Source organism: Merops nubicus, unplaced genomic scaffold (assembly GCF_000691845.1).
Source record: "Merops nubicus isolate BGI_N331 unplaced genomic scaffold, ASM69184v1 scaffold12825, whole genome shotgun sequence".
NCBI classification, from domain to species: Eukaryota; Metazoa; Chordata; class Aves; order Coraciiformes; family Meropidae; genus Merops; species Merops nubicus.
In genome coordinates, this window is record NW_008609281.1 from 21,409 (window position 1) to 39,883 (window position 18,475).

At 35.9% G+C, this 18,475-nt stretch overlaps 1 protein-coding gene across 1 annotated transcript in view; it reads left to right on the forward strand.

Annotated features, from left to right (window-relative positions):
- Positions 1 to 2,221: 2,221 nt before the first annotated feature.
- Positions 2,222 to 18,475, forward strand: part of LOC103773195 (contactin-associated protein-like 4) — a gene marked incomplete at both ends in the record, with an annotated part of 48,753 nt that continues 32,499 nt past the window's right edge. The window contains 4 exons of the mRNA XM_008940554.1: positions 2,222 to 2,369; positions 13,514 to 13,720; positions 13,895 to 14,079; positions 16,079 to 16,222. Coding sequence (XP_008938802.1) covers positions 2,222 to 2,369; positions 13,514 to 13,720; positions 13,895 to 14,079; positions 16,079 to 16,222 — 684 coding nt within the window. The remainder of the gene's footprint in view (positions 2,370 to 13,513; positions 13,721 to 13,894; positions 14,080 to 16,078; positions 16,223 to 18,475) is intronic.

An 18,475-nucleotide genomic window follows, 5' to 3' on the forward strand; every position in this document is an offset into this window, starting at 1 on the left:
GGAGAAAGCTCATTGTATGATTGTTATTGTTGTGTGCTTAAGTGATTGCTGGACTGGGCCATGAAACAGCAATTGGGCTCTACTGTAAAGACAAGAGTGTATCCATCATGTTGAACATATTTCTCTAAAAAGCCTACAAGCTGCTTTGATAGGCTTCAGGTATGCCATTAGTATTTCTAGTCTGAAGGAAAAGCTGTCTGATTGCCTTCTCTTTCTCTTTTTAGTGATAAGGTTTAAAACTGGAAAAAAAACCCAAACACTCAAATTATGTATTTTAACCTTTACAGTGTTTAAAATCATGCAATAAATATCCATTTAATACTCAACTGAGCTGATACAGTTTAAAATATATTCTTCTCAGATAAAAGCTTTGTAAAATAGCAGTTTAAAATACTGACTTTTAAACTGACCATTCTGGTTTAAGCAGTAGTTTGAATTACTTTTAGCCAGTTACTGAAGTAAAAAATTTTAATTTAATTTTAAATTAAGAATAATTTCATATTAAGAACAATTTTAGATAAGAATAGGAATAATTTTAAATTAAGAAAAAATTGCTTTGGTATACCTTGCTGTAAAAAATCAAGCAGTATGCATTGTGTACTCAAAAATTAACAACTAATTTTCATGGGGTTGCTGCCCTCTGAAAATGATTTTGGAAAAAAAATTAAATTCTAATTGAAAAAATCATTTGCTCACAGTACTTAAACTTCTGGGACCTGGGTTCTGGTTCAGTCAGCTAAGTAATTGGCACTTTCACTGGCAGCTCTATTTGTTAAAGACTGTAAATAAGGATTTGAACAGACAAGAGGTCTGCAAGGGTCTTGCCCTCCAAATAGTACCTCTTCTTCGGTGTTTGTTTTAGCATGTTTCCACCTTCACCCACTGTGAGTGTGGAATTACAAAACATGAAGCTGAAAGTGTTGTGGACATTCAGAGTCACTAACACTCATTGCTTATTACTCGCTTAATAAGTTAGCTGTAATGAGTCCATTCATTAGCTGTTTGTTTGTTTTGGGTTTTTGTTTGTTTGTTTGTTTGTTTGTTTTTTATTGAATGTTCAGAGATTAGAACTTATTAAAATTTTACTAGTGCAGGTGAGGGAAGATGCAAAGAATTGTATAGGAGGGTAAAAAATTATGGCAGTGAAACTCACCTCTGTTTTAAAAACTTATTGAAAGAGAAGCTGCATACCTCAGAATGATGTTTTCTATACAATTCTGCAGTGACAAAATGTGTGGTTTATAGCTGTAGAAAATTACTGTCCACATGTCCAGAAATGTGTAAACCTTTTAATTCTATGCATCAAAATATTTCAGAGAGTACTTCTGTCTCATTTATGAAATATTTAGATCCAAAAGTTTGAACAAATTTTTTTCTGCTTCACATATCACAAACAGGCAATGAGAAAAAAAAAACAACCAACCGAACAACAAATCATGCAACATCCGAACATAAAACCAACAAAATCAGAATATATTCTTCAGTCTTTAGGATACTGAATTTTATTACTACAGTGTTTTAAATATTTTTATATTCTTCTTTATTTTTCTGTATGTTTTATTTGTGTAAAGAAAGGAAAAGTAATCTTAACAGTTAAATGCCACCAAAAAAAGTTCTCATGATAATGCTTTATTTTTTAATCTCTTATCAGGGAGAAAAAATTCGAAATGTAGATTCAGTGTTCTTTTTTCAACAGAACAGTGAGTTAAAATCCTTTTATAATACTCTGGATTCTTTAGTTGGAAACCAGAGGCATTCAACCCCATGGTCTATCAGTATTAGAGCTTGGACTGAGTATTTTATACATCTAAAACAGATTTGCAATGAAATTTATCTAACCTTTTGGTAAGAGGAAATCATATAGCTCATTCTGTTGTCTTATGAAAAAGTATTAGATGGTACAGTACACTGTAATGCCAGGATGTTCTACACATTTTGTGAAAGGTATGTTTGGTTTTGAAATATTTCATACATTTAAATTTTAGAAAGTGTGAGATTTTTCAATGAGTGTCATGTCAGTACATGCACAGATGACTTAACACTTAGTCTAGAAGAATAATCAAGATTCAGTGATTGCTCCTACGGAATTCACTGACAATTACATTTTACTCCTGTGCTTGACTGTTTACCAGGTGAGGTTATAAAATGAAAGGTCAGCAATATTTCCATATAATCTGTATTTGATACAAATGTAGTTAATCTCTTTTTCATTTTCTTCTAGGCATTTTCTGGAAACACAAATGCAGACAGTGTCGTATACTATAAGCTTCAGCATTCCATTAAAGCAAGATTTATCCGTTTTGTGCCTTTGGGCTGGAATCCAAACGGCAGAATAGGAATGCGCATTGAACTGTATGGATGCACATACAGTAAGTGTTTTACTGAATCAGCTGAATTAAATGACTATTCATCATTGTCTGTTGCCACCCAAATTACATTTGAAAGTTGATTTCCAAGCTTAAATTTGATCTTCATAAAAACTTATTCCATAAGTGTATGTGCAGTCTTCACTATTCCGCATCACCTAACAGAATTTGATGCTTATTTTCCAGTTCTTTCTGTGTCGGAATGAATGATGCGAACATAATCCAATAACTGATTTACTGCAAACTGTTGTTTTATAGTCCAAAAAACTGCATCTTAAGATGGTATACTTTCTACTGGAAGGCCAAAATGTGGAAAATATTTACATTTTTAAATATATATGGTCTTGGTCCTGAGCCAGTAAGAGTACAAGTCGATAGACCCACATGGACACAACGGAAGGATACATCAAAGTTGTTACATATTTAAGGACTACTAAGAATAATTTTCTGTCATTAATAAAACATTAATAAAACATTAATAACTGGTATAAGCACTTGGAAGGTAAATGCATAAGTGTTATGTTTGTATTGATCTGCTGGATGATGTAAATCTTCCTGTTTTCTTCCTGTTACAGTTCTTTGTCCCTGGTCCTCTGAAAAAAATATTTCTTTTATCACATTGCTTACTGCTTCTTATTTTCCACATCTTTTCTCCATGAGGGAAACAGAGGGCTTTTTTTAAGCATTCTCTTTAATTCCTTGTTTTAAGTACTTCCATGTGTTGGTTTTCTTTAGGATTTTCGGGTTTTTTATTTTTTTTTTCAGCTTCCGTGCTTAAGTCTTGCTTTACACAGCTGAACTCTTCTGAATGGTCTCCATATATCTCCCTTCTATTTCCCTTCATTCATACCTGACTTTAAACTGAACATCAGTGAAACACATCTCTGGCCTTTCTGCCTTAAACTCAGCTTTGTAAAGTGAATAAAAGACCATGAACTAAGAATGCTGAAAATATCAGCCTTGCTGCAGGAAGTTGGGTCACCTTATAAATTAGGTAAACTGCCCCATCTGAGACAACAGATAGCTCATGCCAGGAGAAGGGTGTGAGAAGCTAAAAACACACAGAATTTCTCTGTGACATCTGCTTCTAGACTGAGAACCTGACTTAAGATTCCTCCAAGAATCTGGTGATGCTGCTCTGACATTGTTTTAAGTACCAGGACTGCTAAAAGCTAAAAAATGGAGGCCAAACAGATGACTTTATTATTTCCAGCTGAAAGTTTGTCTGAGTTTCCCCTCTGAAATCCTGTATCTTTAGCACTTCAGGAGAGTACATTCTTTCCTGACCCTAAGCTTCACTGAAACTCAAAAAACTTTGCTTCTTCTCAGTCCTTTACCCAGTCATTTAACAGTGTTTAAATTCCTACTTAAAGTCTTATTCTCAAACATTTTCTGTCGTTACTGACACACGATCCCCAGGATAGCTGCCACCCAACCTCTACCGTTGGGTGCCATCACAGACACAGGCTTCAATGTGAAGGATGCTGCAAATGGCATTTATTGCGTCGCTGCAATTCCTTATATATGACAAGCCACGCCCACAAGGCCCCCCGTGGGCAGTCTAAGCTTTCTATTACATCGCGAGATCTTTCACACGCCGATCCCTGCCTAGGGTGGGCTCTGCTCACCACAACAATTTTCAAACTGAAGATGTGTCTTTTGCACAGCTTAAAATCTAGATTTTAATTATCTATATTCACTATTATAATTTGCTTTATCACACTGTGCAAAGTATCATATTGCTGCTTTCTGTGATATCCCTAATGCTGTGCTACCAGTGGAAAATATATGAGTCTAAAGGATAAAAAAAGGATAGTATCGGTATTACAAAATATAATAAAACATGTAGAATAAGCAGATACACAGTTAAAATATGTTGTATGTGGTCAGTAACTACTTTTGAGGAAGATTATGTATTTTTCTGTATTTTAGTTACTTGGCATGGGATTGATCCCATGCCTGTGGAAACAAATCAAGGACAACTATCTACTAAGTTTAGGCTGAATTGAAAAGAAATATTTACTTCATACATTATCCACTGTAATGCATTATATAAAGAATGTGATGGTTTTAGAAATATCGAAAGTTTTTATTAAGTTGATTAAGATTTTCTCTGTATTAATGACTTTGTGAGTTCTTGAAATGCTTTTTTTTCCTATATATAAGTGCTTTCATTCCAAATGAATTGCATACTGTTTATCATCTTTCCATTTATTTTGAATTTCTAGAATTACCATGTACTTTTAGTAGTTTAATTCAGTGGTTGCTGTCGAAGACAGACCAGGTGGCTATAATCTTATAGCTCAAAAATATATTTAATAATTTGAAAGGTGATTTTTTTTTTTTCATTTCAGTCTTTTTCATTCTTTTTCAGACGCATGCATGACACATAGTTATAGTTCCAGAAATGATGCCTGTTTCTGAATTGCTATGTACCATTCCAGAATTAAAGAAAATAAAGAAAAGCAGAAATGCTAATGATACATACTTTAACTTTGATCCACACCTTCCAGATTTTCCAATTTGCATTCTTCCCTTCAGAGGGATCTCACTGGGTCTTGTGTTGTAAGAGTAGGCAGTTCTTTATCCACTTACCCCTGGATATGTGGACTGTGTTCTGAAGTACAAATGCAATAATTTCATCCTTCAGTCTTACCTGTTCCAAATAACTAAAAGTAAACCAGCAATATTTACAGTTGATCTCACTATTCCATAAAGTGATAGTGAAAAATGAATGTCAGTTACATCCCAAGGAAGTCATTACTGTCTTAAAATAATACTTAGAACTGTTGACACTAGTTTCAAGTTCCTGCTCTCTTGTTTTCCGGACAAATACCTGCTCTGAACAACTTAGTGTAGTATCCACAGAACTCTTTTTCTCTTTAATTACAGTCTCAGTGAGGTTTGTCCATGATAGATGTCTATAAGATAAACCACGTTATTATGAGTTTTGTTTGTTTATAGGGTTTTTTTTGTGGGTATTTTTTTTTTTTTTTTTTTTTTTTGCGCAGGACTGGTTTTGTTTGGGTTTGTTTTTGTAAAGCATTCACCCACAAGTCCTTACATTTTTGCCTCTTAGCACCTATGAAATATAAAGGCTAAATAAGGGGAACTAGTTATGGAGTTAAAACATATTAGAATAATTCCCCTGTATTCTTTGTGTTTAGTTTTCTTCCCTCACTCTGCTACCTCTACCATGCTCTACAGTCTTTTTCATGTGAGAAGGAAAGATGTTTTCTACCTCCAACTCACCTATATGGTTTCATGTGGGCTGACAAAATCTGCTTATGCCATGGCTACAAAAAAAATAGTCTGTGCTGCAAAAAGAAAGCCATGCAAAATCTCTCCTAGTCTCTGATATATAATTCTTCCTGTTTAGTGTGTGCAAGAAAGATGACTCTCTGCAGATATTTCCTGTCTTTTGTTCCTGAAACATCAGATTGTGACAAGTAAGACATGTAAATCAGAGTTCAGGTTAACCTAGCCCCAGGCCCAAAAAAAAAAAAAAAGAAAAAAAGAAATTAGAGCCTGTTTGGTTTACTCTTTTCTCCCTTCATTATATCACCTTCTTTCTTATTCCGTCCTCCGAAAACCAGCAGACTAAAAATAAAATAAATAAATAATAAACCCCCTCAAAAAACAACCCAAGGCTTTTTCATGTGACAGATGGCTTTAAATGTGAAAGTGACAATTTTATAAAATTGTAAGAGAAAGGCAACTGGGAACAAACTGGGAAATGCATGCTGTACATTAAAACATCATTAGATGTAGTGCCTTACAGCAAGCACTGCAGACTCTGATATGCAAATGCTCTTCCAGAGTCCTCTAGCACTGTTAAATGTGTTTGGGCTTTTCAAATGTACCCTTTCTGGATGGAATGCATAAAATCAATGGCACAGTTACACATTGGCCAAAGAAAAGGCTTCTCATCCTCTTCATAACTGGGATAATGCACTTTTGAGGTCATGATGTAAATGTGATTGTGAAGAAGTTAGTTTTAAATATGGCTGACTATAAGCAATTTTAACATATCACTTTATTTATTTTTTTTTTTTTTCCCCAAAAAGGTTTTGTTTTATTCAGTAACTAAGTTCTGATTTACCTAACTTTTCTAAACACTCTGAACTCAGGTCTGTTTCCCCAGTAACTGAGAGGGTCAGAGAGCAGATTTCTCATTTTAGTAAAATTGGTCAGGACTAAGGATATTTAAAATCAATACAAAAATTCCAAACAGTTTCCATTGTTTTATGTTGGTTTTGGTTTGGTTTGTTTGTTTTTTTTTGTTTGTTTGTTTGTTTTGTTTTGTTTTGTTTGTTTTTTTTTTTTTTTTTTTTTTTTTTTGTTTTTTTTTTTTTTTTTTTTTTTTTTTTTTTTTTTTTTTTTCCCTATATAGGACATCAGCATTAATTTCAATTCATTTAAAGATAACAAAAAAACAAATAATGTTTCAGAACAGATATTGCATATAAAACTTTTGATCACTGGAACTCTTGATGCTGTGATGTGTAAGGATGCTTCCAGAATTTCTAGAACTTTTTTTTATTTTCTTTATTTATAACAGTAGTGAAGAGAAAACCCACGGAAACTGGTGTTCAGATCAGTGGACTATTAGAAGCTGAGAGTAGTCACTGAATATGAAGGAGGAAAATGTTATGGCACCCTGGGTATTTGGGTTTATTCCTTCTATCCTGATAACCCTGCAGGAGACCCAAGCTTTATCTCTCACAGCTCTTTAAATTAGTTCTAGTGGTAATAGCAGCATAGACAGTGAAGAGAAAACACACGTGAGAAATGTTATAAGAATTTTGATTAACATCTACAGGTCTTTCACAATCTTAATACTTTCATAGTGGTGGGAGTAAGGTTTGATTTATGTTTTTTTTTTTTTTTAATTTCCTGAATTTGAATAAAGTAGATTTTGCTTCTTAGGAGCTAGAGCTGAAAAATAGTGAAACAGATTTTGGAGAACAGTACTAAATGTTGTTTATGCTTTTGTCATGATAACTAATAACAAGAGCGTGTTCCAGATCAAAAAATCCCTGCTGTTATTACTATTTGTTAGGAATACATGGAGTTAGCTGGTTTGATAGATACATAGCAATGTACAAGTTCTATTATTGAAGTTTTTATTGATTCTATTAAACATCACATTCATTAATTCAGTTTAACATTGACTAATGCTTTCAATGCACATATTAATTCAATGGCATAATGAAGCAAATTAGACAACCTAGGATTCATTTTTAGGCAGTATGTCATATTTATCCATTGTACATTTGGTAAATGAATTCTTCATAAGTAAGAAGTACATTATAAGAATGTGAATAAAATCAAGAAACTATATGTAAAAGCATAGCTGCTTTCACTTGACAAGAGTTTTTGAAAATGGAATATAAATGACTGACTTTAAGTACTATAGTTAATTTGAACTGAGGTAATTTCCATGCTGACAAAGTGATGAAATATTTTTAATGAAATTAAATAAAGTTAGTAAATAGTTAATGGGTTTCCATTGACTTCCAAGAAGTCAACCAGTCAGATGAAAAATAAATTCATATTTTATTGAGAGTACTTTACATCTGCATTTATTTCACATATGTATCTTTCCAGGGTAATTACTTTTTTTCTTCTTTACTTCTGAACTGTGAATACTCCATGAGCTTTTTATAGTGTTATTAGTTCCTATGTGTGTCTTGTTCAATCTGTACAAATTTTGACCGATATTCTTTATATTATTGAGATAAAATCAGATTTGATTTCTCTTCTCTTCTCTTCTCTTCTCTTCTCTTCTCTTCTCTTCTCTTCTCTTCTCTTCTCTTCTCTTCTCTTCTCTTCTCTTCTCTTCTCTTCTCTTCTCTTCTCTTCTCTTCTCTTCTCTTCTCTTCTCTTCTCTTCTCTTCTCTTCTCTTCTCTTCTCTTCTCTTCTCTTCTCTTCTCTTCTCCCCTTCCCCTTCCCCTTCCCCTTCCCCTCCATCCTGCTCCCTCATTGGAAGTGTCCAAGTTTATGTTGGATTGACCTTTGAGCAGCCTCGTCTAGGGAAAAATGACCCTGTCCATGACAGGACATTGGAACTAGATGATCTTTAAAATGTCCCCTCCAACCCAAACTATTGTATGAGTCTATATTATGAAGATGTCCCTTTAGGTGTGTGCCCAACTCACTCCATTGCAGGTGTTGAAGGCCCCCCTACCTGTGGGTTTGACCTCTTTCTCTGGGGGTTTGCTGTTTGCTAGGGACATGGATCCAGGACACTGCGGTGAGACCATTGAGCCTCGTGTAGTCTTCAGCTCTTTTCTGCTCTTCCTTGTAGGCACTAACAGTGTCTACTGCCAGGGGAGACCTGGTGTGTATGAAGAATGACTGCATGGCTCTAGAGGAAAGGGTATAGGATCTCAAATGGAATTTTCCTTGTTCCTGTTAACAAGAGAGAAATGTTTGAGGAGGACTGGGTAGACCTTTTGGGACAACAATTAGTTGCACAGCTGGTGTCAGCAACAATCTTTCAGATTTAACAACCTTAGGACACTTTTTGAGGTTCAGGAGTTCCTAGTAAAAGACAGAATACATCTGACCACATAGGGCAAATGTATCTTTTCCAATAGGCTGGCCAACCTGATGAGAATAGCTCTAGGCTAGGTGTGATGGTGGAGGGAGATGTTGCCACAAAATCAGGTGAGAAAGCAGTGGACTGGTTTGAGAAACAAAAACATCAGGGCATTGTGAACAGGAGATACCCGGGAAACAACAAATCATGGCTGAAGTGCAACCACTTGGCCACCTCAAGTGCAAACACACAAACAGGGAAGTGCTGCTGTAAGGGCAACATGATGAGGGAAGTTATGTTTTTTTTCTGAAAAATAAACGTAAGTGGATGCACAAGCAAACTGAAGTGGCTGCATGCTAACATGGAGAGCATGGAGAAGAAATTGATGCCTTCATGCATTTGAAAGGACATTTGAGGACAGAACAAAGGTGGTGGCACTATGATGGATGGTCTTGTTATAGACTGCCTGATATGGAAGAAATGGATGGGGCCTTCTTCAGACAACTGGAAGAAGCTTTATGTTTATAGACATTGGTCCTTATTGTGGCCTTTAATCACTCTGATATCTGCTGTTGGGACAACAGAGCATAAACAATCCAGCATTTTTCTAGAATTCTTTGTTTTAAAACTTTGCAACACAGGTGATTAAGGAGCAGACAAGATGATTGTGTTTTGTTTGTGACTGGACAAGTTTTGGTAGTGAGGGTGGGGGCTACTGCCAAGGCCTCTGTAAGAAGCTTCAAGAACCTCCTTCAGCTCCAATTTGGACCCACCTCTGGCCAGGGCTGAGTCAATCATTGCCTCTTCAAAAACATATTTAAGAGAGGGGAAAACTTATTGGGTTAGTTCTTTTGGTTGGGGGGTTCTTTTGTTTTGGAGAGGAGTGGGAGTAGGGAGAGGCAGACATGCAGACACTGATGTCAGTGAGGAAAGGGAACTGTTCCAGAGCAGTGATTCCCCCATGGCTTGTGGTGAGATGGCAGAGTGAGCCCATGCAGCCCATGGAGATCAGTACTGGGGCAGAATCCTGTCTGCAACCCATGAAGAAGCCCATGCTGGAGAAAGGGATTGTGCTTGAAGAAGGCAGTGACTCTGAGGGAAACCCCCACTGGAGCAGTTTGTTGTCCCCCCATTACAGCAGGGGAGAACTGCAAGGATTTTTCTCCTTGAGGAGGAAGGAACAGAAGAAACAACATGGGTTGGACTAACTACAACAGCCTTTCCTAATCCCACTGTGCTTCTGGTGGGCAGGAGGTAGAGAATTGGGAGCAGAGATGAGACTGTGAAGAGAGGAAGTGGGGGAAAGGTGTTTTTAATATCTGATGGTTATTTTTTTTTTCACTGTACTACTCTGATTTGATTGGTAAATTGCTGGTGGTTTTGTTGTTTAAACTTAATTGATTTTGTTTTCCCAAATCAAGTCTTTTATCCATGACCCTAACTGGTGAGTGAGCCCTCCCTCTCCTTTGACTCCACCCTTGAGCCTTTTGTTGTCTTTTCTCCTCCCCATCCCACTGGAGGTCGGGGTAGGAGTGAGCAAGCAGCTGCATGGTGCTTTGATGGCAGCTGTGTGGGATTAAAACATGACAGTGACACACTCTACTGGCCTTCATGTTTGCAAACAAGGAAGAACTGATGGTGGACATGAAAACTGGGGCAGCCTTTGCTGCAGCAACAATGAGGCTGTGATGTTCAAGATCCTGAGAGAAGGGAACAAGACCATAATAGAATAATAGCCCTGGCTTTCAGAAGAGCAGGCTTGCTCGTATTCAGGACCTGGTAGGATGAATGACATGGGAGGTGGTCCTGAAGACAAGTGTGATCCAGGAGAGCTGGTTCATTTTTAAAGATCATTTCTTCCAAGTTCAAGAAAGGTCTATCCTGACAAGCAGGAAATCAAGCAAAAGTAGCAAGAGTCTGCATGGATGAGCAAGAAGCTCATATCTCATCTCAGGAATAAAAACAACATGTGCAAGAAGTGGAAACAAGGTCAGATGACCCAAAAAGAATACAGAAATCTTCTGAGCATGCAAGAATGTCAAAAAGCCAAACTGGATTTAAAACTGAAAAGGGTGGTAGAAGACAACAAGTAGGGCTTCCACAGGTGTATCAGGAGTAAAAGTAAGACTAGGAAAAGTACAAACTCATTTCTGAGTGGGGCAGGGACCTGGGGGCAAAAGACATGGATAAAGTCAAGGTACTGAATACCCTCTTCACCTTGGTCTTTGCTGGTAAGACAAGAATCTCAAGTCTCTGAGGCCCATAGGTAAGACTAGAGAAAAGGAGATCCTTAGTGGAGGAGGGCCATGCTATCTGATACTTGAAATAGCTGAACATATGTAAATGCATAGATCTACTGGGATGCACCTGAGAGTGCTGAGGGGATTTGCGATGGTAATTTGGAGGCTACATTTGTTTATGTGTGAAAGGCAACTGGGATAGATTCCGGAAGACTGAAATAGAGCAAATGTCATGCCCATCCTCAACAAATGCAAGAAGAAATGCCTGGGGAACTACAAACTCGTCAGCCTCATTTCAGTCTCTGAGAAGGTGAAGAGGCAAATAATCCTGGAAAACATTTCCAAACACATGAAGGATGAGGAGGTTATTCATAATAGCATGGATTTATGAATGGAAAATCAAGACTAACAAAACTACTAGCCTTCCACAATGACATAACTGGCTTGGCAAGTGAAAGGGAGTGTTTAGTATTGGTTATCTTGAGTTTTGGTGTGGTCTCATATAATGTCCTCACAGACAACTGATAAGTACAAGTCATTTAGGTGGACAATGAAGTGGACTGAAATCAGAATGAATTGCCTGATTGAAGGAATTGTGATGACTGGTATCTGAATCACTCTATTCAGTTGTGTATCCCTTGGGGTGATACTCATTTCAATGGTGTTTAATACCTTTGTTAATTACCATTATGATGAGACAAAGAATATGTTCAGAAAGTTTTCAGTCAGTAATAATTTGGATGACTGATTGACATACCAGAGGGTTTTGATGCCATTTAGAGAATTCAGACATGCTGGTGAAGTGGGTTGACAGGAATCTTATGTTCAAAATGGTGAAGTGCAAGATTTTTCACCTGTGGAGGAATAATCCCAACATTGGTTGACCAATACACACTGGGGGCTAACTGGCTTTGAAGAAAAAGACATGAGGGTTCTGGTAGACACCAGATTGACCATGAGCTGGCAATATCCTTTTCCAACACAGAAAGCCAACAGCATCCTGGGTTGTTTTAGGAATACTGTTTCCAGCAGGTCAAAGGAAGTTGTTCTGCCATTCTACTCAACCGTGGTAATGAAACTTTGTCTGAATTGATGGACAGAGTTTTTGGATCCCTACTACAAGAAAGATATGGACATATTGGAGCAAGTCCAACAGAAGGCCACAAATATGTTTAAGGAACCAGAGTGTAGAATGGAAAATTTTAGCTGTTTGTATTACTACCTGATGGGAGACTGTAAAGAAGATGAAGCCAGAATCTTTTCAGTGGTGTCCAGTCCAGCAGAAGAAGACAGAAGAGCTTAATGGAAGGGGTGATGGAAGGCCTTGCCCTTCCTGATCCCTCAGCTTTACTGGATATGCCGGCTGTGGGATGGAACACCCCACTGGTGAATCTTGGGGTCAGTTATCCTGCCCGCCCCTCCCCACAGGTGTGGGGTGCTCTCTTCCCCCCTCCATGTGGGACACAAGCCTAGCAGTGGCCTTGGTCTGCTAAAACCAGACAGTTTACGAAAACACTGTTAAGTTCAGACAGAGCAGTTAATTAGAAGAGCTTTAGCTGTGAATTTAAAATCATTGAGCAAAATTAACTTTGTTTTACTCCAAACAAGGACAAGTCGGGCAGCTGGACAGGATGATCTCCAGAGATGCATGAAGATCTCAACCATTCTGTGATGCCCATACTGGAAAACTGACACAAAGTCCTGCATTCCAGTACAAAAACTATTATTTAGCTTAACTAAAGTCATAATTTCTTTATGATGCCAGTGAAAAAAGATTTGAGAAAGAGAACCAGGACCTACTGACAGCTGACAGTTTTTAATTTTGGAATATTTTTGTTTCCTACATGGTAAAATATGCTATGATAATATTTTTTAACTACTGCACAGATATTCAGTTTTATTTTAATCATGGCTGAAATCTACAGCCTGTATGTAAGCCCTGAATATCAGCTAAATGCAAAGGACATGATTGTTCTTCTCTTTGTTTTTTAACTGGAATTAATTGCAGAAAAATTAATAGAGTTTGTCATTCTAAGCATACAAAAAGAACAAAAGTGGTCAAAATATTTCATGCCTCCAAGGCAAAGAAGGCCTTTCAGTGTGTGAGATTAGTACTAGGTTGGAATAGAAGTCAGATTTCTTCTGCTCACCTTGCTTTATTATCTAGTGATAACACCATCATTAAAATAGGACAGTCTTAACATTGGTCGAAGAACAGGATTAGGAGAAATAAGCTACACTTTACTGGGCAGACCTGAATCTAGGGATGTTAGTGGCAGGACTTCATATCATATTGAAGTAACATGCAACTGTTTCTTTTAGACATGGCATTATACATTATCTTTCATTTCTTTACTTCTAGGGTCCGAGGTGGTTGGCTTTGATGGCAAGAGCTGTCTAATTTATTCACTTAAACAAAAACTCATGCAGAGTGTACTGAAAGATGTGATTTCTCTGAAGTTTAAGACAATGCAAAGTGATGGAATTCTCCTCCACAGAGAAGGACAAAATGGAGACCATATCACCCTGGAATTAATTAAGGGGAAGCTGTCCCTACTCATTAATTTAGGTAACAGCTGCAGTCTCATAAAGTCTAACATAGTTTTTAGATATTATTTGACTAAAACTTCTATTATTTTTTTTAAGTGGATTTTAAAGCATAGAGTGTGATAAATTACAAATATATATTTGAATAATTATATTTTTATATGGAATTAATAGTCTGTATTTTTCTTCTTTTAAGGTGATACTAAAACTCATCCTTCTAATGCCCAAATTAATATTACACTGGGCAGCCTTTTGGATGATCAGCACTGGCATTCTGTTCTCATTGAGCACTTTAACAATCAAGTAAACTTTACAGTGGACAAACACACTCATCACTTTCATGCAAAAGGAGAATTCAGTTATTTGGACATTGATTATGAGGTGTGAAAATTACTTTTCCTTTATTACATTTATTAACTTTGTAATGTGATTGCAGTGAAAAAAAGTAAAGGAGACAGAACTTAAGGAAATTTGTAGTGCTTAAGAATTTAGCAATTTTCTGTCCCCTAAGGGATCGAATCAGAGAATGTTCTTAGGCTACTAACATTCCACTAGGCTTTCAACTCAAAATTTTCAAAAGTTTATTTTTTTTTAATCTCAGAATTCATTATTTTTATATATTTTTTCTAGAAGTACTGCAAATGTGGCAAGCAGTATGTAAACAGAAGGAATGACCCCAGCTCAAAGTTGCTATTTGCAACTAAAATTAGCTATATGCATGCTATCATGACTTGATGAAAATTAGAATAAATTAGCATAAAACCATTTTAGAAATGTTTAGATTAAGACTTACATTCCTATTAACTCTGGCAAATGTACTGTGAAAAAATCTTGCTTGCACGGATAATAGATTCATGAAAAAGAGTAGTTGTAATTTACTGTGACAGTTTCCCACCTATGGTTAAAACTACCAATATTTCATAGTTGCAATGTGATAACTGGCTGCTTTATGCTTGCCCCTGTCTTGGTTGTTGGATGAGACAATGAGAGACAGTGAAGAGTGTCTGGAACCTGCAGATCTAAATTACTTTATTCCACTCATTCAAGTTTTTAAGCAGTTTAGAGTAAGATTTCATGCTGTTTCCGTGTCTGCATTATCCCATTTCGAAAATATCATTCGTATGATTAAAGTCATGATTCTGCTTCAGCTTTCTGTATCTAAGCCCCATTGCCAAGGCTTGGAGGAGCATACAAATAAATTTAAAACAAAACAAAACAAAACAAACAACAAAACACAAACAACAAAACAAACAAACAGAAACCAAAGAAAAAAAAACAATGTTAGTTTTAACTGATAAGCAAATAGATTTATTTTACTAATTCAACCAGTATTGCAAATTGATTTTTCCTCTCTTCCACATACTGTAGCATGTGTTACCAATACAAGGTAAGCAAAAGCCTAAATAACAGAAAAAAAAAACCCTGAAAACTTTTAAAAAGTATAAACCGCTGTAATTAGAATTGCATTTATGACTATAAAATTTGTTTACTTCATAAAATGATTTAAAATATTAAGTGAATTTTCAAAATTAAAAAATAAATAATTTAAACTGACCTTTTCTACAATGCCAACCAGCATAGCCTTGAAATGGGTGAGTGCAAAAGTTCACTCAAACTGGCATTCTGTTTATGATAGTGCCCAAGAGTGGAAACATAGACTAGAATAGAACTCAGGTCACCCTGCTGGTAATGCTTTTGTAAAATTATCTACTGCTTTCTAACAGTTTCTGCCTCAGAGACTTATTAAAAAAAAAGTGTTACTCTTGAATTTAATAGCTCTCAATGGATTATTATTTTTATTAAACCTTCCAATCTCTTTCTGAACCCAAGTACACCTACAGCATCACATCAAGACAGTGCACAACCTAGGCATTTTAAGAGGGCAAAAGTATCTCTTTTCATTTGTTTTGAATCTGCCACAGAATAATTTAATTTTATATACTCTTGTTCTCTCTTACGGTAGTTACAATTTGCACACAGCAGAAAAGTCAGGCTCAAATTTCCTAAAGAAGATGTTAGTGAGTTCTTTCTTCCGCTGTTCAGCATGGTCTGTATGCACTGGGCCTTGCCCTTCTTCTCCTTTGTTTGGCAGCCTTAATGGATTGTAAAAACTGATAAGACTCTAGAGTAAGCAACAGTTAAGAGGAATTTTTAGAAGGAAAACAAAGCACTACAGAACATTTAAACGCATCCATATGACTTGATATAGCCTAATTTTTGTTAACATGTTCTTTCAATACTTGAATGTGATACAAGGAAATAACCAAGAAGTAGCAGATTTACTATTGGCCCAGCTTTGACTTGTGTTCTTATGCTATTGGCAAATTCTTTCCTTAGAAAATTACTTAATAGTATAATTGATTTCTCTTCTCTTTCTAAGCTCAGCTTTGGAGGGATCCCAGTGCCTGGAAAATCAGGGACATTGTCACGCAGAAACTTTCATGGGTGTTTTGAAAATATTTATTATAATGGAGTGAACATTATTGACCTGGCCAGGAGGCATAAATCTCAGATCTACTTTGTGGTAAGAGATTCATAGTTAAGAAAATATAAAATAGAAGAAAAAGACTACAGCCACTTTCATGTGTCACCTGTAAACGTACAGATACAGGAAAATCTATGTTGTTAAATGCAAGGAAAATCAAGGAATCACCTGGTTGGGCTATTTTATATTTGCTGTTGTACAGTCTCAACCAGCAGACAATGCAGAGTTTATTTTATTCTTCACCTCTTTAGCTGTTATTTACATGTGTTTGATGTTTTACTGTTATTTGGTATCTCACTGTTGTGCATGTACAAAAGCCAGTAAGTAAAATAAAATATATCTGAAGTCATCAAAATTCTGGCTTTAACTTCTGTACTGACTAGAAAGAACACAAGCAGTATATTTTAGAAGACTTCTATTGCTAAGGACATTCATCCACTGTGTTTTCTCCAGAACATTAAAATTTTAATAGTTAAGTTCTGTTTGTCAATTTATACAGCCCTTTGTCTGAAGACTTGTAGTTTAGATTGGTGAGTTTAATGAATTTCTTGTGGCACGGTCAATAGCTGTATTAGCTAATTCCCAACTATTTAGAGAAACAGTTCCAACAATGAATCAACTTTTTTTTTTCTGTGTTACAGAAGGTTTTCTATAAATTTTACTGTCTTTTTTTTTTTTCTCCCCGTAGTACAAATCTCTATTTACAGTGTTTATGTATTTATTTATTTATTTATCAGCAGATATGGTGCAAACAATCAGTTCAAAATAATGAACAAATATAAAACACTTTCAAGTTCCAAATCTTTTGATTTGATTTCAGTTCAGAATACGAACAATCGAATTTGGTTCTCTGTCCCAGAAAAAAAATAGATGACAGGCATCTCTTCTCATGTGAAGTTCATCTGACATATTCCAGAGTTAACTAAACTAATACCTTTGTATAATATCCTGTCCATAATGCTGATGGGTGCTGGGGAGATGGCAGTTATAGGAGGCTCTGAGTGGACTAGTGAAAGGGGAACTATGAAATTGGCATAGAAAATTTCATCATCTTCATTTCAAATGGTTCAAGCTGTTGTACTATTTTCAAAACTGTTTGGGAGATGTTTTGTAATGTAAATGTTCAAGAAAATATCTATGTTACCATAGAATCCTTGTTAAATAACCACTTTGCTGGTCTGATATGGTAGTAGGCATTTGTCCAGAAAACATGGAGGTGCAATCTGCAATGGTAAGCTTTTAGCATTTAACAAGATTTGTTAATCTGATGTCTGCTTTTTCACTATGAGTCAGTTCAGTTGGCTATTCACTTCTCTACAGCTGAGTTCATAAGACAGAGATTTTATTTGTTTATATATATTCCTTGAAGACGATGAAATCACAAACTCTAATGTCTTGCCATGCCAGGGGCTAGTATTTTTCTTAAGTTCATCTTTTAGCTTTCTATTATAAGATGAAAGTTTTATATATATTCCAAAGTTTAAAAAGCTCTTTCTGTTCAACAGAAATTAAATATGTTTTAAATTTGAAATACATTAATCTTTTAGTAATCATCCGTACAGAAGAAATTACTTTTAATTCAAATAGTGCCAACAAGTCATTAGATCAAAGTGCATATTTTATCAGTATCAATAGTCATAAAGCACTGATTAACGGACACCAGATGCAAAAAACCATCTTCTTCTCATTCCAATCTTCTTATTTGTATCATTCAGTACAACCACAGGTACAGATGAAGCTCAGAGTTTATCAATGAATTCCTCAACGAGTTTATTTGTTACCTAAGAACCAGTGATTTCAGAAAGAGTCAAGCACAAAATAAAGCCTAGATATCTAAATATAGCTCTGGTCCGTACAGGCCTGCTTGAAAATGCATATCCTTCTGATTTATATGTTTCATATTTGTAAGTAGCATGAGTTTATATGTGGAATTTTCTCTATTTGAGGCAACAGATACTGTGACTGGTGCATATCACCGGTTGAATGGATTTGGAAAGAATGCACCTGATCCAGCAACATATTTTTTTTTACCAAATTTAACACTTCATTAAGTCATCAGTAACCTCAACATTTTTCTTTGCATACAAGCGTGTCTGATCCATGTAAATATTTCTACCAAACTTTGCATTCAGTGGCGTTTTATCTGACATTCAGACATTTGCTGGTTCCTTAATGCTTTCTGAGTCTGAGCCAAAATAGCAACAAAGCAGGTTTCTCTAACTGCTAAAGTACCATAAAAACACCCATATCATTTAGGATTTTACTGCACTCAGTCAAAGGTCCTTGTCACGC